Source organism: Euprymna scolopes, chromosome 37 (assembly GCF_053919585.1).
Source record: "Euprymna scolopes isolate OS-2025 chromosome 37, ASM5391958v1, whole genome shotgun sequence".
Classification (NCBI taxonomy): domain Eukaryota; kingdom Metazoa; phylum Mollusca; class Cephalopoda; order Sepiida; family Sepiolidae; genus Euprymna; species Euprymna scolopes.
The window spans coordinates 48,242,465-48,259,973 of record NC_136518.1 but is presented as its reverse complement, the minus strand read 5'-3'; the positions used below and the strand labels follow the sequence as shown (position 1 = coordinate 48,259,973).

At 35.2% G+C, this 17,509-nt stretch overlaps 1 protein-coding gene across 1 annotated transcript in view; it reads left to right on the top strand.

The window, feature by feature from the left end:
* Window positions 1–17,509, top strand: part of LOC145261145 (FGGY carbohydrate kinase domain-containing protein-like) — a 79,826-nt gene that overhangs the window by 36,142 nt on the left and 26,175 nt on the right. Inside the window, exons 6-10 of the mRNA XM_080119443.1 lie at window positions 3,566–3,711; window positions 6,980–7,111; window positions 10,603–10,694; window positions 13,078–13,185; window positions 15,081–15,142. Of these exons, the coding sequence (XP_079975569.1) occupies window positions 3,566–3,711; window positions 6,980–7,111; window positions 10,603–10,694; window positions 13,078–13,185; window positions 15,081–15,142 (540 nt within the window). The remainder of the gene's footprint in view (window positions 1–3,565; window positions 3,712–6,979; window positions 7,112–10,602; window positions 10,695–13,077; window positions 13,186–15,080; window positions 15,143–17,509) is intronic.

Sequence of the window (17,509 nt, the reverse complement as noted above, 5' to 3'; positions counted from 1 at the left end):
TCTGTTCCGGCAGGTGCTGCAGGCTGTGACTGGCTGTGACTGGCAGGGACCGGATGTGGGGGCGGCCCCACATGCCTGACCTTTGACCGGCTCCCGTTTCCCACCTCTCGGGAGCTGGTCCTCCCTTTCCCTTCCCCCTCCCTTCACTCCTCACATTAAAAATTGGCCTTGTGCCTAATTTGCTCGGTGGGGGAGCAAATAAATACCATCTGTTCTTCAGATGCATCTATTGGCCTTTTGGTCAAGATCAAAGTGTAGTATCTGTTCCGGCAGATACTGCAAGCTATGACTAGCTAGGACTAGCAAAGACGTGGGGGCAACCCCACATGCCTGACCATTAACCAGCTCCCATTTCCCACCTCTCAGGAGCTGGTCCCCTTTTTCCCTTCCCCCTCCCTTCACTCCTCACATTAAAAATCGGCCTTGTGCCTAATTTGCTCGGTGGGGAAGCAAATAAATACCATCTGTTCTTCAGATGGTATTTATTTGCTCCCCCACTGAGCAAATTAGGCACAAGGCCGTTTTTAATGTGAGGTAAAAACCAGCTCCCCTAAAAGTAGGCAAAAAGGGGGCACTCTGGTTACCAAAAATAATAATTGTCCCAGTATAGAGGGTTTCCCCTCCATTGACTGGTACAAATTATCTTAAGTGCAGCATCTGTCGGAACAGATACTACATTTTGATCCCGGCCAAATATGTTTGAAATAAGCTGTTCACAACATATTTGCTCAACAATGCCATCATCAGCACTTTAATGTTTTTTGTCTTTGACACATGTGCTTTCTCTTGCCTGCAGAAAAAGGAAGGCACAAGGCAAGTAAGTATTCTTGGTTTTTGCCCAGAATCCTTTATATTAAAAAACGGGAAAAAAAAGAAAAATCTGTATGATGTACGTATTTGTGATGATACGAGAATATCACATTCCAAAAATCACATAAATTGATCAAGTAGTTTTATTTTTAAATAAGGAAATAAAATTTTATGTGTATCCAAAGAACTGACTGCCTTGCCCACCATTTTGAAGAAAAAAAAAAAACCCTCTAAAAATATAAGGGTGGTAATTCAACAGTAATTCAAACTTGCAAGATTTATGTTGTAGTTCCTACGAATTCCCATTAATCGCTTAAAAATGGTTTTCTTTATAAAAAATGAAATTACTTGATCAATTTACGTGACTTTTGGAATACGATGTTTTCTTTTTGTCATGGGTATGTATATAATGTTGCAGGGACAAATAAAGGAAATAAATAAATCCGACTCGGCTTTTCTTTCTTTTTTAACATTAGTTGTTTATTACTGTTTTTCTTTCTCCTCATTTTGACGCCAGCCTAAAAGTCTCTCGCTGCCACATGTCCATCTCACGTTTCTCTTTCTTCCGACCACACACTGGACACAGCTAACTCATTCTCACCTTCACTTTTCACGTTTGTCTCCTTCAGCGTTTACTTTTTTTGACCACTATCCATCCATCCAGTGCGGCCACAGCCGAGATTGAATCCACTACATGAGTTTGTAGTGTAATTAAACTCTTGTCAGTAGCTGAATACTTGATGCTTCACCAAGGCTATCAAGAGTATTTTTTATCGTGACGCCATCACTAGATGGGGAGCCTACCACGGCTTAAAAGAGTCCCATCTACTCTTGTGAAAAGAATAGACTAGCCAGTTTCTCAACCTGGTATTTTACCTTGCGATACGTAACGCACCTCGCCTTCCCAAATGGTCACTCATCTGGTACTAGCCAGCCTCAACATTGCTTTAACTTTTTTGACCACATGGTGTCCTATTTTTTTCTTTTTCTTCCGACAGAAGCCCGAGCACACTTGCCAAATTGCATATGCATTCAAACGCTGCTCCTGCTGCTAATACAATCGCTTACCATCCATCCTTCGACTGCTCCTGATATTTTCAAATGTGCTCATTTGTGCTCTGTAACACGTACATCATTTTTCTTTATTTTCGTGTTTTGATACAGAAAGAATTCTGGACAAGAACCATATTCGAAATATTTATACTAAACTAGCAGGTCACCCAGCATTGCCCAATCATAAAATATGCTTAAATATGATATTTTAAATTATGCAGATTTTGTATTTATTATTATAGAGCAAATTCTCTATTGATTATTATATTGTACCCAATATAGATAGTAATGATTTCAAAAGTTTTTAATAAATGACTTTGTGGCATCAGCTGGAATCGAAACCAAAACATTCAGCATTCCAGTCATAGTCGTTATTTAGCACTTCAACCTTTGTCGTTACTGCCAGATTGATTAAAAAAAGGCTAAAAATCAAGTGACTCCAAGCTAAAAAATATTCATCTACGCATGCTCAGATGTTAGTCAATTTACTCTGGCCAAGGTTAACTGTTTATTTTCAATTTTGGCCTCTTAGCAGATATTTTACAGGCTAAAAACCAAATTGAAAGTGTTCCCGAGGTCCAAATACTTTATATATAAAGTTTCAAGCTTGTCGACCGAATATTCAGAGAGTAGTTTGGTAGAGAGGTTTCACACACTCTCTTATAAGGTCATTTATATATAATTATATATAGAGCATATCCGTGTCCTAGAACGTTTTCATCCTAAATTCTACACAATTATGCACGATGTAGAACGTGTGCCAGTTGACACGGTTAAGATTCGGATTAAAAATTGTTATAAAAATAAATACAATTTAGGCGCGCAGTATGATTACGATTATGTTGGTGCGTGAAAAATAAAAAAATAACTCCCACGCAAATTCCGGCGTGGCCTTATATATTAAATCGACTCAAAACGAGCGGACGTAGTACAGAGCACCCCACGTGTTGTTTCCGTCCAATGGGATTTCTCCAAGGACATTTTTCTAAACTTTTCTTCTTAAGCTCGCTGGGAGCCGGTCCAAATAGTATTTAAGCACACACAAACATCAAATCTCTCTCTCAACTGCATTTTCATTCGGACGTTCCATGCGTGTTACTATCACTCTTCCATTTTCACCGTTCCACGCGCTTCATACAATTTCACTGGCGAACATTACCTATTGCCTCTCTTACCATGTTTTAACATATGAACAGTTCAACAAAAAAAGACATTCTCCGTTTTTTTTTTATACGAACACTTAAAAAGGACTTCTGAACTCATTATAAAGAGAATTATATTTTATTTGTTAATGGTTGGTTTCTGTGAATAAACCTCCGTTTGTTTTGCATGTAAGTCTTCTTCTTTTTCTTTTTATTTATTTGTGGAGGAAGTTAGTTCCTAAAAAGGCCTGACGACCCCCACAAACGTATGCATAAAAATATTTGAGCATAATAGTTAAATGAAACCAATTATTTAATAAAAAACCATAAAAATGAATAATTGATTAATGAACACTCGTTTTGTCAAAGTAATATGCAAATTAATTAACCTTCATGAAGTTTCTCGTATATCCATGACTGAGTATATTAAGAAGTTTATTTTAATAATTTTTAAATAGAAAAAGCAGGCCTTGAATATCAAGATCAGAGCGAGAAAAAAAAAATCACCGTTTTGGGTATATAGATAATTATTCTAAATGGAACGTATCTTTTGTTTTTAGATCCCTTTGTTCTTTGGTGTGCAAATGGACATATTTTATGGGAGATGGTAGTTCTCCTGTAGGATGTTTAAAGAATGGCTGGAATCAAGAGTTCTTTGATCTATTGGGCCTCCAAGATCTGGCAGACGATAACTACAATAAAATTGGTAAATATTTCTAAAGTTTTGAATTGTGTGTTATTATTTGTCTTTGTGCATGTCTAAAAGTCATTCTCAGATGGTCACAGAGAACCATTGAAAGATTTATATGAAAACTCAGGCAATTTGAAGACTATGAATTTATTTATTTATCAATATATCTCTATTTCTTCTATCTATATATAAAGTTAGGTATGTGATATATATATATATATATATATATATATATATATATATATGCATGTCTCTTTGTTTGTATATATGAATTCTCCTGTCAGTTTTAACATATGCGGTTCGCACAACAATTAAGTTGTCCGAAATCCACACAGATGAATTGTTTATTATTTGTGTAGAACCATCCACACTTTTTTGAACAACTGTTAATCAATGAGTGTTTTAAAGCTTTCCTTTTCCTGAAGTGCATCTCTCCCAGTGGGTTTTAAACACGTTCCCTGATCCAAACCTGGAAATTATTATGTACAGTAGTAGTATCATATAGGTTAAACCTCTATACTGCTATGTAAAGTCTGCAAAAGCATTACTTTGAAAATCTATGTATTGTAGTGTTTTATAGCTCCCAACCCCAAATAATTGAAATCAAAATATGTGGGGAAAAAAGTTGTATGTCTTATATACATATATATAAATAGATAACAATACAGCTACATTCCAAATTCCATTCATCTTAATTTCTTTCTTTCAACATGTCAAAAATTCCCTATATTTTATACAGCAGCTGTTTCATTATGTAGAACAAATCAGTTATTAGTATGTCAATACTGAATATATTCATCATATACTCTTCCGAAAACAGGAATTTATTTATCTTAGAAAGAAAAAAACAGGCATGTCATTCAAACCGAAAAAATAATTATATAGAAAAACATTGCGTGTTTTGATATTGCCAACATTTTGAATATATATATATATATATATATATATATATATACTAGTAGTTCAGCCCGTCTTTGCTTGGACCCTATGTACTGTTCATAACTTTATGTGCATATGTATATACATATTAAAAAGTTTGACTCATGTCTACATCTAAAATTTCAAGTGTTTAGACCCAAAAGTGGCAAGGAATATGGTAGAGTCAGCAAAGGTCAACACTTTCAACTTTGACCCCTTGGCAGCCAAATTTTCATCCAAAAACTGATTAAAAAGCTTGCCCTAGGTCTGAATACATTTTATGTAAAGGTTCAAATGTTTAGACAAAAAATTGGCTGAGTAATTTGGTAGAGACCGCAGAGGTCAAATTTTTTAAAACTTTGATCCCAATTTTGACCCCTTAACATTTATTGTTTTTTGCTCAAATCAAATTAAAAACTTTGATCCATGTGCAAGTAACCTACAGCTAAAATTTCAAGTGCTTGGACACAAATTTGGCGGAGGAGTTTGGTGGAGTTTTCAAAGGTAAAATCGTTGAACTTTGACTTCTTCACAGCCAAATTTCTGACCGAAAACCAATTAAAAAGATTTTCCCAGATCTCAATACTACTTATATCAAATCTCGAATCTGTAGATTGAAAATTAACAAAGTAGTTTGATAGAGAAATGTACCCCCCCCCCACACACACACAGATAATTTCACTTTTCAGACCAAAAAAGTAACAATATTGAAACAAGAGTCAAGATTACATTCGTTTTTTATAAAATATATTCGGGTGTGGTTTACGCTTTGAAAGTGAGATGTATACTTTGTGTATATAAGCAGTAGAGGTTTTAGAGGGAGGTGTGGTGAAGAAAAGTAGTAGGATTGGGAGTTGAAGGAAGACAGGGGAAGTATGATTCAGTGTGGTCAAGCAGTTGCAGTGGGGAGGTATTGGTATTATTTTAACTTGGCAGTTGTTTATTGGCCTAAGTTTTCACTTTGATCTGAAATAATATTATATCCTCATCGCTGTTATTTCCCTATCTTAGGTCTTTATGGTTGTTTTTTCTTTTCTAGTGGCGATTTCATTATCCATCTATTTTATTGATAAGCACTAGTTTTATTTTATTCCTCGTTTTTTTTTATCTGCCCATTTTTTCTCTTTTTTTTTTTTTAATTTTTTTTTACAAAGGCATCACCACATTTTTTAAATTATTTATTTATTAAATATATGTCCATCTGGTCAAGTTAACAGTCTGTGAACAAATATACAAGTTTATTTATATGATTTAAATAAAGGTGGTATACTGGGAGTTATATTTTCCACCCTACTACAATGTCTGAAGTAATAACACAGGCAAAGGTTTTCATATCTATACATAAACTTAATTTTGGTGGTTGTTATTCTTATATATATATATATATATATATATATATATATATATATATATATATATATATATATATATATATATGTGTGTGTGTGTATGTTGCCCGGTCTTAAAATATGCTTAAATATATTTTAATTTATGCAGATTTTGTATTTATTTTTATAGAGCCAATTCTCTATTGATTATTATATTGTACCCAATATATAGTAGTGATTTCAAAAGTTTTAAAAAGAAATATGATGAGTGCCATCAGCTAGAAGTGAAACATTTAGTTATCAGATAAGTTCTCTGTTTAAACATTTATGTATTAATTATGACACTGGCGATTCTTTATGGTAAAATTGTGTAGGCATAATATCTAGATTTAAATGTGATATATATATACATATATATATATATATATACATACATATATATATATATATATATATATATATATATATATGTATATGTGTAAGCAAGCAAAAACGGTCCACAGAATTTTATAATTATTAACATACACACACACACACACATATATATATGTGTGTTTGTGTGTGTGTGTTAATAATTATAAAATTCTGTGGACCGTTTTTGCTTGCTTGCATATATATATATATATATATATATATATATATATATATATATATATATATATATATATATATAGAGAGAGAGAGAGAGAGAGAGAGAGAGAGAGAGAGAATAAAATAATGTTACTCATTGCATCACACATTGAACCTGTGTTAAATTATTCAAATTAGAAAAAAGTGAGTTTGCAAAGCCAGTTAAATATAAAAAAACCATAAAACTTAAGCTCTGAAATGAGCTTTTTGCTCTCTCTCTCTCTCTCTCTCTCTCTCTCTCTCTCTCTCTCTCTCTCTCTCTCTCTTTCTCTAGATCTATCACTAGATGTCTCTTTTCATATAAAAATCAAATATTAGCCACAAAAAGGAGCGTCTTGATTTCTAAGACTTCACATTGATGAAAAAAATCACTTTTATTATATAAACATTTATGATTTGGATTTTAGGTCAAGAAGTTAAATCTCCAGGCGAGGCTGTATGTCAGAGTGGACTGTCCTCGGCAGCAGCTATTGAACTCGGATTAAATGAAGGAACAATTGTTGCAACTTCCATCATTGATGCCCATGCAGGTGTACTTGGTAAGTAGGAGCTAGATACTGGTTCAAAACAGGAACTGAATAACATTTCATTATGGGTCAGTATATTAAAAATAATTTTCCTTGAACCATATTCTAGTTATCTCCCCTGAATTGTATAAATACAAGTATTTAAATGTAAGAGGAACAAACAACTGCTTGTCCAACTCCCCACCCAGGTTGCACATAAATAAATTTGACCACTAACACAGTAGCCCCTTATACTTCAGTGGCAATATATATTGCCTGTAGGCAAATAAATAAAAAATATGGTGATTCTCCAGAATTCCCCCAATATTAAAGAATAAAAATACAGAAAAATCCTTATGATATATGCATTCCTCATGAAACAAATATGTCATATTCCAAAAATAACATAAATTGATCAAGTAGTTTTTCTATTTATAGAAAATAATTCTTTTTACGATTTTAAGCAATCAATGGAAGATCATAGCCATTAAAAGCAAATCAGACTTCTGGCAGTCTGTTCCATCCTGCAGTGACAAAAATTTAAAAAAAAAAAAAAAACTCCTAGCGATTTAGCCAAAGTTGTCTCTGAATTCCCAAGACCCCCCCCCCTCGATCCTGTGGAACTTGTATGAAAAAGAGGTTACGAGGCACATTGTAATTGCTGTGCATGATGCTAAGAACAAGAATGTGGTTTTCATGCTTCTGCTCCTGCGAATACAAATGCAATCATTGTTCATACGACTTTGTGTGGAACCCATGGACTATCTGCAAGTCTTTGAATTCGTTCCAGGTGCTGGATATCCCAAACAAAATAGAAGAATGAAACTTGGATGTCATATTTCAGAATATGTTGCACCAGAGTTACCTGTAGAGGCTGGAAGGATGAGGTCTACATGCTTGTGAATGTAGGCTGAGTATCTCCAATCATTGCTCATAGAACTATTCATTCTTAATCAATGTTTCCCATAGCTATTAAAAAGATGTAAAAAAATCAATATAACAATACAAATTAAGCCAAGTTTTGCCAGTCGACATTCTTAGAATTCACATCCAAAACATTTCAAACACTTTGGACAAGGTTTACAGAACTACTTTATGAATTAGTTGCCTTTAGAGTTCATATATTAGATCCATTGATCTTGCTGGTTCTCTTTTGCAAAACTTAATTGATATTGTGACCAGATGTGTGCTGCCCTGACAAACTGCTGACTTTCGTGGTATTTTTCGTTCACTGTGTTTCTTATGGCCTGATCGTCATTTTTCTCACTGGTGACTGTCACTGAGACCACACGTGGGTCCACAAAAATAAATATTAAAACAAAATAAACACGAAAAACACTACGCCAATGCTTCACATACATATCAGATGGAATCTAGGTATGTGTGAAACTATAGTCCAACCCCTGCGTACTACCAAGGCTAGGCTCGTCTGTCAGTCACAATTCGGCTCTATCTCTGTTTCACAGTAAACTAAAAACTGTCCAACTGTTGTCGCTATCAACTCCCATCGTCCATGAACGGCATCTAGTTGTCAACTGCCTGTCTTCTCTGCATCGGTGTCTGAAGTCGCCCCCACCCCTGACCACCTGGAAGCTGCCCTTCCCTTGTAGTCTGTAGGCTTCTATTGTCATTGTCAGATCTAAAAGGCTCAATCTAAAAATACCTACAGATTCCTTTTTGTTGCTTCCTATTTCATTGTACATTTGTATGACACTTCCTATCTATTGTTCCCCTTCACCACTTAGTGACTCATGGGTCACTTTCATAGTATCATAATATTTGCTTCCTTGTAGCCCTATAGGCTCATAAGAGTAGTGGTAGGCTCATAAGAGTAGTGATAGGCTCATAAGAGTAGTGGTAGATGGACAAACATCGGAGGCCTGCAATATAAATGCTGGAGTCCCTCAGGGGTCAATCCTGGGCCCAACTCTCTTCCTGATCTACATCAATGACCTCCCTAAACACATGCTTAAATCATTCGTTGACATCTATGCTGATGACACGACCATCTACGGCAACACATCAAAGGCTGTAAATGACGAAGTTCTCTCGGATTCTCTCTCCTCTGATCTCGAGCGCGTGGTTCAGTGGGGGAAGATGTGGCTAGTTACCTTTAATGCATCCAAAACCAAACTCCTATCCTTACATCATCAACGCTCTGATCCCCAGCTGGCATCAATTGTGATGGATGGCTCTCATCTGGGTGAGGCCCCGTGTTTTGACAAGCTTCTGGGCTTGACCTTTACTCCTGATTTGAAATGGAATACGTACATCAAGTCTGTTGCCAAGGTCGCAGGAAAGATGGTGGGATCCTTCTACCGCTCCAGAAGATATCTCACTACTGATGCAATTCTCTATCTCTATAAAAGCCAAGTACGGCCAAGGATGGAATACTGTTGCCATATCTGGGCAGGAGCTGCCAAAAACAGCCTATCATGCCTTGACAGAGTACAAAATAGACTTCGTGGTTTAGTGGGGGATGCCCTTTTCTCTACCCTGCAACCCCTCTCCCACAGAAGAGACGTTGCGAGCCTATCCTTGTTTTATCGTTATTTTCATGGCAGGTGCTCGTCTGAACTCCAATCCCTGGTCCCCCCTCGCCAATCTTTCACGAAAAACACCCGTCTAGCTGAATCCACTGTGAAAAATTTCCCCCACTCTATATCTGTGCCTAAATCAAAACGCGGATTTCATGAACAAAGCTTCTTTCTTAGAACTGCACGCCTGTGGAACTCTGTTCCGTCTGCCTGCTTCCCTCCGGACTACAACTTGGATGTCTTCAAGTCTAATGTTAACAAATTCCTAATGAACTGCCCCCCTAATTAAACACTTCATAAAATCTCCTCACTAACGTGATGTACTCACAATAACCCTTATCCCTGAGTGGCTTCCGGGCCTTGATAAGTGGTGATCACTGTGTAAAAAAAAAAAAAAAAAAAAAAAAAAAAAATATATTTTTTTCATTACCAGAGAAACTGGGCATTCTTCCAAATACCAGACAATTTCTACCTATTTAGAGGCTCCACCCAATTGCTCTCTCCTGTCTCGCTATTTTTCTACTGTTTCTTGCTATTTTTCTATTGTTTCTACTATAAGGATTTTGGCCATCTCCTTAAGTGCACTTGGTGCTACCAGATCAGGCTGTCTGAAGATATTGGCTTCCTGAGATGAAACGCACCTAACATTGATGCTTTTTGTTTTTCTACTTCCTTTTGCAAAACTTTATGTTCTGCAAAACTAAAAACAAAAGCAACAATCCACCTTTTCCCCTTTTCCTTCTTCCCATTTCCCTTTTCTCTTTCTATCTCCCCCCCCCCCACACTCTTCTTGACTGGTTTTCTAACTTAAAATGTACCAAACATATTAATACTGTAATCCTTTTCCCTCTCCCATTGTAAAACTCGTTCTTGTTTTACAGGACAGAGAACAAAAACGAGAAAATAACACCCAAGATAAAAATAGTAGTTTGAATAATTCAAATAATCCAAAATCCAATCTTTTTTTTTTTTTTTTTTTTTATTCAGGATGTTTGGGATGCATACCAGAAGGAATGAAAATCCCAGAATTGGTGAACCGAATGGCTCTTATTGGTGGAACATCAAATTGTCACATGGCGGTAAGTTTTACTAAATATTCTTAAGAGACTTTGATCAGATTTTCTTCCAGAACCAGGTGTTAGAGGTCAAAGGTCAGAGTTTTTTTTATTATTTGTTTGTTATTCCTTTTTGCAGATCTTCCTTTTTAGCTATTGTCTCTATTCAACTGATAAAAGGAAGGTAGCAGAGATGAATATTATATATATATACCGGCACAAACTGATGGCTCTTTGTGCCGTGTTTGAAGTAATGATGGAGTAAGCGAATAGTGCTTTTGACATATACTCACTACTCACCTTCTTCAATGACACTGACTTGCACTATTAAGAAAAACTCCCTGTTAGACAAGTCCTTATAAAAATGCACCCAGCATTATATAATATAGGGTCATAAAATTAACATTCCGATTAGACAGCGACGATTTGTATCTGGATCGACTCATTACTAGGGCTATGACAACAGCATATCTTTTTCATTGTTTTGACTCTCGAGTATATATCCAACACAGACAACAGAGAACCACATCATTCTATATAAAAGCATATAAGATATCCAGGGATACACACTCAAGAGTCAAAACAATGAAAAGAATATGCTATCATCCTAGCCCTACTCATCACCACTGAGATAACCTATGGTTCATCAAGGAGACTGTCTGTATTCATTCCAGGTGCCCAACTCTAAATTACCACACTGGCTCTCAGATTAGCTAATTTAAATGTTCAAGGTTTGAGAGATGCCTTTTGTAAACTTCGAGTTGAACATGAGCTTTGACAACTTGATTCGGATATATGTTGTTTGTTTTAGTGATTCCCTCAGCTAGTTAAGCATATTTTAAATACGTTGTGTAATTCAGTATTTATAAATCCAGAGAGCAAGCTGTGCATTATCGATGTTACCATAAACGATGTGGCATTTCGACTTATTGGGGTTTATGCGTTTAATCGCTAAACTGAATATGACTTTTACTACAGAAACTGTATGCTTCTTTTTTAAGCTGTGTTGCAATTCTCCTGAAATACAATATCAGGACCACCAATATCTGGAATTTTCCCCTATGATTGTCTGATCTTGGGTATAAACTAAAAAGACACTCAGTGTGGCTACATTTGTTGACTGCAAGGAATGTTGAGTTGTCCCTAAGTTACTATTGCTCCCAGGTCCATTTTAGCCCAAAGTGGTAATATCTGTTAGGGCATCTGGTGCTACCAGATCAAGCCGTCTGAAGATACTGGCTTCCTGACCAAAAAACTGCACCAAACATTGATATCATTTTGTTTTTACTTTCTCTTTGCAAAACTCAACCAAGTGTTGCAAAGTCAAAAACAAAAATAACTATTTTCTTCTACAAAACAATCAAACCAAACACCATAAATAAATATTTGAAAATATAAAGAACTTGAAGAAGAAAATCTCTTTCCCAAATTACTAGATACAATAACTCCAAAAAGGTTGATATATAAAACAGAATAACAAAACCAGACTCCATGAATAAATATTTGAAGATATAAAGAACTTGAAGCATAAAACCCTTTTCAAAAATAGCTGGATTTGCCATTAAATAACCCAAAGAAAGATATGCAACCCTTTTGCTTCAATCCATAGTGTATGGTTCCAATATCAGATATTCCGTTGCAGTAAACAAACTATTCTGACCTACTATGGTGAAAACGATGTGAAATGAAGCTTACATCATTGAAGTTTTTATTTAAAAGACTTAACATCACAACACCAAATTCCTTGAATAAATTGTTTCATGTAAAATGTATTGATTTTCCCTTTTATACTGTGCCTTTTCTATAATAGTTTTTGCATAATCATGTTAATAAAGCCATCAGAAGTATCATCCTGGTCACAGCACCAAAATAGCAACTTGTATACAATTATGAATAGCAACTTATGAATAAATTGTACATTAATGTTTTGTTTCATGTAAAACCATCCTAATGTTCTATTTTGTAAACATGTTTCTTTTAATAACAGCTCCATAGAATAATGATAACAAATCTGTCAGAAGTATCATCCTGGTCATGGCACCAAAACAGTAACTTGACATTCCAGCATTCACCCTAGGTGGGTTGAACCAGCTTCCTTCGAAAGAAGAAGTGTCATAGGAATATTAAATTTATAAGCAATCCCCAGTTGCATATATATCTTGATCAAGGGAGATGATGATGTTAGGTTTTCCAGATTTTGCAGAGAGATGTCAAGGTTCTTCTACATATAGCGCCTGGTATTCCCAAATGATCACCTATCTAGTAATGACCAAACTCAATGTTGCTTAACTTTGGTGTACATTAACAAATGTTGATATGACATAAAACAAACCAAACCAATTTCAAATAGTTGCTTTTCTTGAAAATACCAATTTTTACGATTTATTTATTTATTCTTTTCAACTAGATAAGTGCATCTCCAAAATTTGTTCCTGGTGTCTGGGGTCCATATTATTCTTCGATGGTGCCTCATTTTTGGTCAAGTGAAGGTGGACAAAGTGTAGCTGGTAAATTGGTATGTCCTTTTTTTGTTTTTTTTTTACTTATTTTTCTATACATAATATCTGAATTCTTCAGATTACTGTTCTCATCTTTATTATGTTATTTTCACAATGTTCTGGCCAATGTAGCCTCTAACCTTCTTCAACCGTATCTTGTTGAAATTGGAAATCCTTTGAACTACTTGATGAATGTTCAGATTTCAAGTTGGAACAAGTTGATGAACTTGCCATATTATTTAGGTACCCTAGCATTTTCATTTCCTTCTGGGACTACTTTTAGAGGATTAGGTAAAGAGCATAAACTCCTTAATATTTTAATGATTTGGCAGAAACTGTTAAGATTAGGTGTAGTATTAATAGGATGTTAGTATTAAAGGCATTTGAGGACGTTTTTACTGTTTATTATTATTTTATTGCTGTCTTCTTAGTAATTATATGTAGATCTTCTGATATCTGTAGTTTTAGTTTATTTTTTTTTTATTTCTGACTGTATTATCGATAAGAATTTGCAAAATTGAGAGGTGGAGCAGGAATGTTTACTTTAGTTTTAGGATGCTGGACTATTGTGTAAGTCTCAGATAGGTGCATGATGAGACGTTCCAGCAGAGTTGTAGTAGTAAAAGCCCTTAATCAGAATCAGGATTTCAAAAAATCAGAAAATGGAAGATATCAGAAAATTTTTTTGCCTGTTTTCCAGTGCCAAAAACAATTCTTTTAATCATTTTTTTTTTTTAACTTAATTTTTCATTGCTGGTTCTAATGATAAAACAATAAATATTTTTGCCTATTTTCCAAATTTTTTTTTAACTTAATTTAGTTATTGATTTAAAACTACTAGTAAAACTAAAATCTATAAGTTACTCCCTAGAAGTGTATTTGGTACAATTTCTGAAAACATACGTATATATTACATGTAACGGTAATCTGAAAAAAGTTTTGGAGATTTAAAAAGAATTAGAATCAGTAATTGTATCGAAATTGGAGATTTAAAACAAAATTGGTAATTGTATCGGAATCAGGAAAAATATTGGAATTGCTCCATCACTAATTATATATATATATATATATATACAAAACTCTTTTTATATTATATAAACCATCTTGAATGCAAGTAATAAATTCTTATAAATTCATCTAACAACTTCTTTTATTTTCTTGTGGGGAATGACCTCATTAAAGTTAGAATTGGTTACTAATAATCAAATCTTCCAGAGTTTGAAAAGTTTAAAGCAATAAAACAAAAATATATTAAAATAATGACAAAATAAAGAGAAGCTAATTCAATCAAATGCATGCAATTAAAATTAATTTCTGTCACATGGTTACTCACGTTTTCCAAAAGTTTTTTTCCAAAGTCATTCTCCTTTTCATTTTCACCTTGACATTTGGGCTTCTAACTGAAACAAATATGCACTGTATGATAAGAACCATTGCTAGGGAGAGTATTTTCATTAGTTCATATCATGGGGATGTCTCTGAGATGGTTGTTACGTCTTGGGCAGGGTAACCAGCTTCTTGTGTGTTAAACATGATGAAGCAGTAGACACATTCAGAGATTGATATAGTGTCGGCTACATGTCTTGTGTCGAATTCTCAGCATCGTTACTGGCAGAAATTTCTCTATTAATTCTCTCCTGAGAATTAATTATCTCGGTTGAGACATTTGGGTGCTGGAATTGGACGATTTATTTTAAAATATCTGTCAGTGGATAAAAACTTAATTTATGACATGCTCTGAAGTTGCCATGTTTTAAATAACAGAATTTAAATTATGCCTAAAAGAGGCACAAGTTTTTTTAAAAGTCCCTCCGAAAGGGTTTTTATCATTGTGCCACACACGTATGTTTGTAGAAATAAAAATTAATACTTGATCTGTTATATAACACCTGATATTGATCATCTTTTTTAGCTCGACCACATCGTAGAAAACCATAGTGCCTTTGGCTTGCTACAGCAACAAGCAAAAGACAGGTAAGACATACATATATTAGATTTTCAATTCCTTCAACGTCTAAAATATTTATCGCCAAGTATTCCTCTTTTAATTCTTCAGAATACAATCGGTTAAGTACAAAATAAAATTATCTAGGCCAAAAGCTACTCGAGGATAAGTATAGGTATATTGGCAGATGAATGATGAAGAATATTATAAAAGGATTGAGATTATGCACAGAATGAACAAAATTGGATGACTTATGAGAACTGTTTATGAACTGAGACATGTGAATCCACTTGATGTGAGAAGCAAAAAATAAAAAAACAATGATAAGTGTTAGATGGCTAGATGATTCCGACACAGAAAACAGCAATTCTCCTCCCTTTGTCAGAAACATCACTTATGAAATGTGAGATCAAGGCACAAAATAAGGAAAGTGAAAGTTACATAAACTTAAGGTCCACTTCTTACTCTTATTGATGTTGGTTTGAGAGTCAAAGACGACTTTGTACACAGGTTCAAATCCTTCGAACTGCAGTAATTAACATCGACACTAAAGATTGCATAAGCATAAAACTCATCTGTAGGTAAATGTTTATATAGAAATAGTGTGTATATATATATATATATATATATATATCTACACATACATATATATATATATATATATATATACACATACATATATATCTTCTTTCTTGCTCGTCCGTCAAAGTCGACGATGACCAAGGTATCAATCAGTTCGGCGTCAGGGGTTTGTGGGTCCTGAGATGGCTGATGAGGCCATCCGTGCTCAGCAGACTCTTCCACACTCTGGACACGTGAAGGCGGTATCGGCAGGCTGTGAACCGGCAGCTCTCTCCTTCCTCCTCTTGTGCTTCTGCTGGTCGTGTGTCATGCGTTGATTCTCTGCCCTGTCGGCTTCTAGGCTGATGACGCAACGCCAGGCCAAACGTTTAGCAGCGCGACTCTCCCAAGACTGGGGGCTAATGTCAAAGTCTTTTAGGGACGTTCTCAGACAGTCTTTATATCGTTTCTTTTGGCCCCCTGCATTCCGCTTTCCCTGGCTGAGTTCCCCATAGAAAAGTTGTTTGGGGATTCGGCTGTCGTGCATGCGATAGACATGGCCTGCCCACCGGAGCTGGGTTTTGCGGATTATGGTGGTGATGGTATGGAGCCCCGCGCGCTTCAAAACTTCTGTGTCAGGAATTCTGTCTTGCCAGCGGATGTTGAGAAGATTACGGAGGCATCTGAGGTGGAAGCCATTCAACTGTTTTTCATGTCTTTTATATGGCGTCCAAGTTTCGCAGGTGTAGAGTAGGGTTGTCAGGACGACCGCTCGGTATACTTTCAGTTTGGTTGCGAGTGTAATGCCTCTCCTCTTCCACACTTCAGCATGGTTTTCTCTGCCATGCTCCAGGACGCTTTCAAAGACAGTCACTCTGGCATTGTCATCAAGTACAGATGTGACGGGAAATTGTTTAACATCAGGCGAATGCAGGCAGTTACGAAAGTGAGGGAAACCATCATCAGAGACCTTCTCTTTGCCGATGACTGTGCCCTTAATGCCCCAAATAAGATAGAGATGCAACGTCAAATGGACGGATTCTCCACCAGTTGTGACAACTTTGGTCTCACCATCAGTACAAAGAAGACAGAAGTTATGTACCAACCCGCCTCAGGAGATGCATACCATGAACCCGGCATCACTGTCAAAGGGCAGAAGATCCATGCTGTGGAGCAATTCACCTACCTTGGCAGCACCCTCTCCCGCACCGCCAACATTGACATTGAGGTTAACCATAGGATCTCCACAGCGAGCAGTGCATTTGGAAGGCTTAGAGACAATGTGTGGAAGAGGAGAGGCATTACACTCGCAACCAAACTGAAAGTATACATATATATATATATATATATATATATATATATATATATATATATACATACATATATATATATATACACACATATATATATATACACATATATATATACACATATATATACACATACATATATATATACACATACATATATATACACATATACATATATATATACATACGCATATATACACATACATATATATACATACACATACATATATATACACATACATATATATATACATATATATATACATATATATACATATATATACACATATATATATATATACACACACACATATATATATATATACATATATATACATATGCACATACATATATATATACTTATATATATATACATATATTGATGTGGTTTAAGAGTCAAAGACGACTTTGTACACAGGTTCAAATCCTTCGAACTGCAGTAATTAACATCGACACTAAAGATTACATAAGCATAAAACTCATCTGTAGGTGAATGTTTATATAGAAATAGTGTGTATATATATA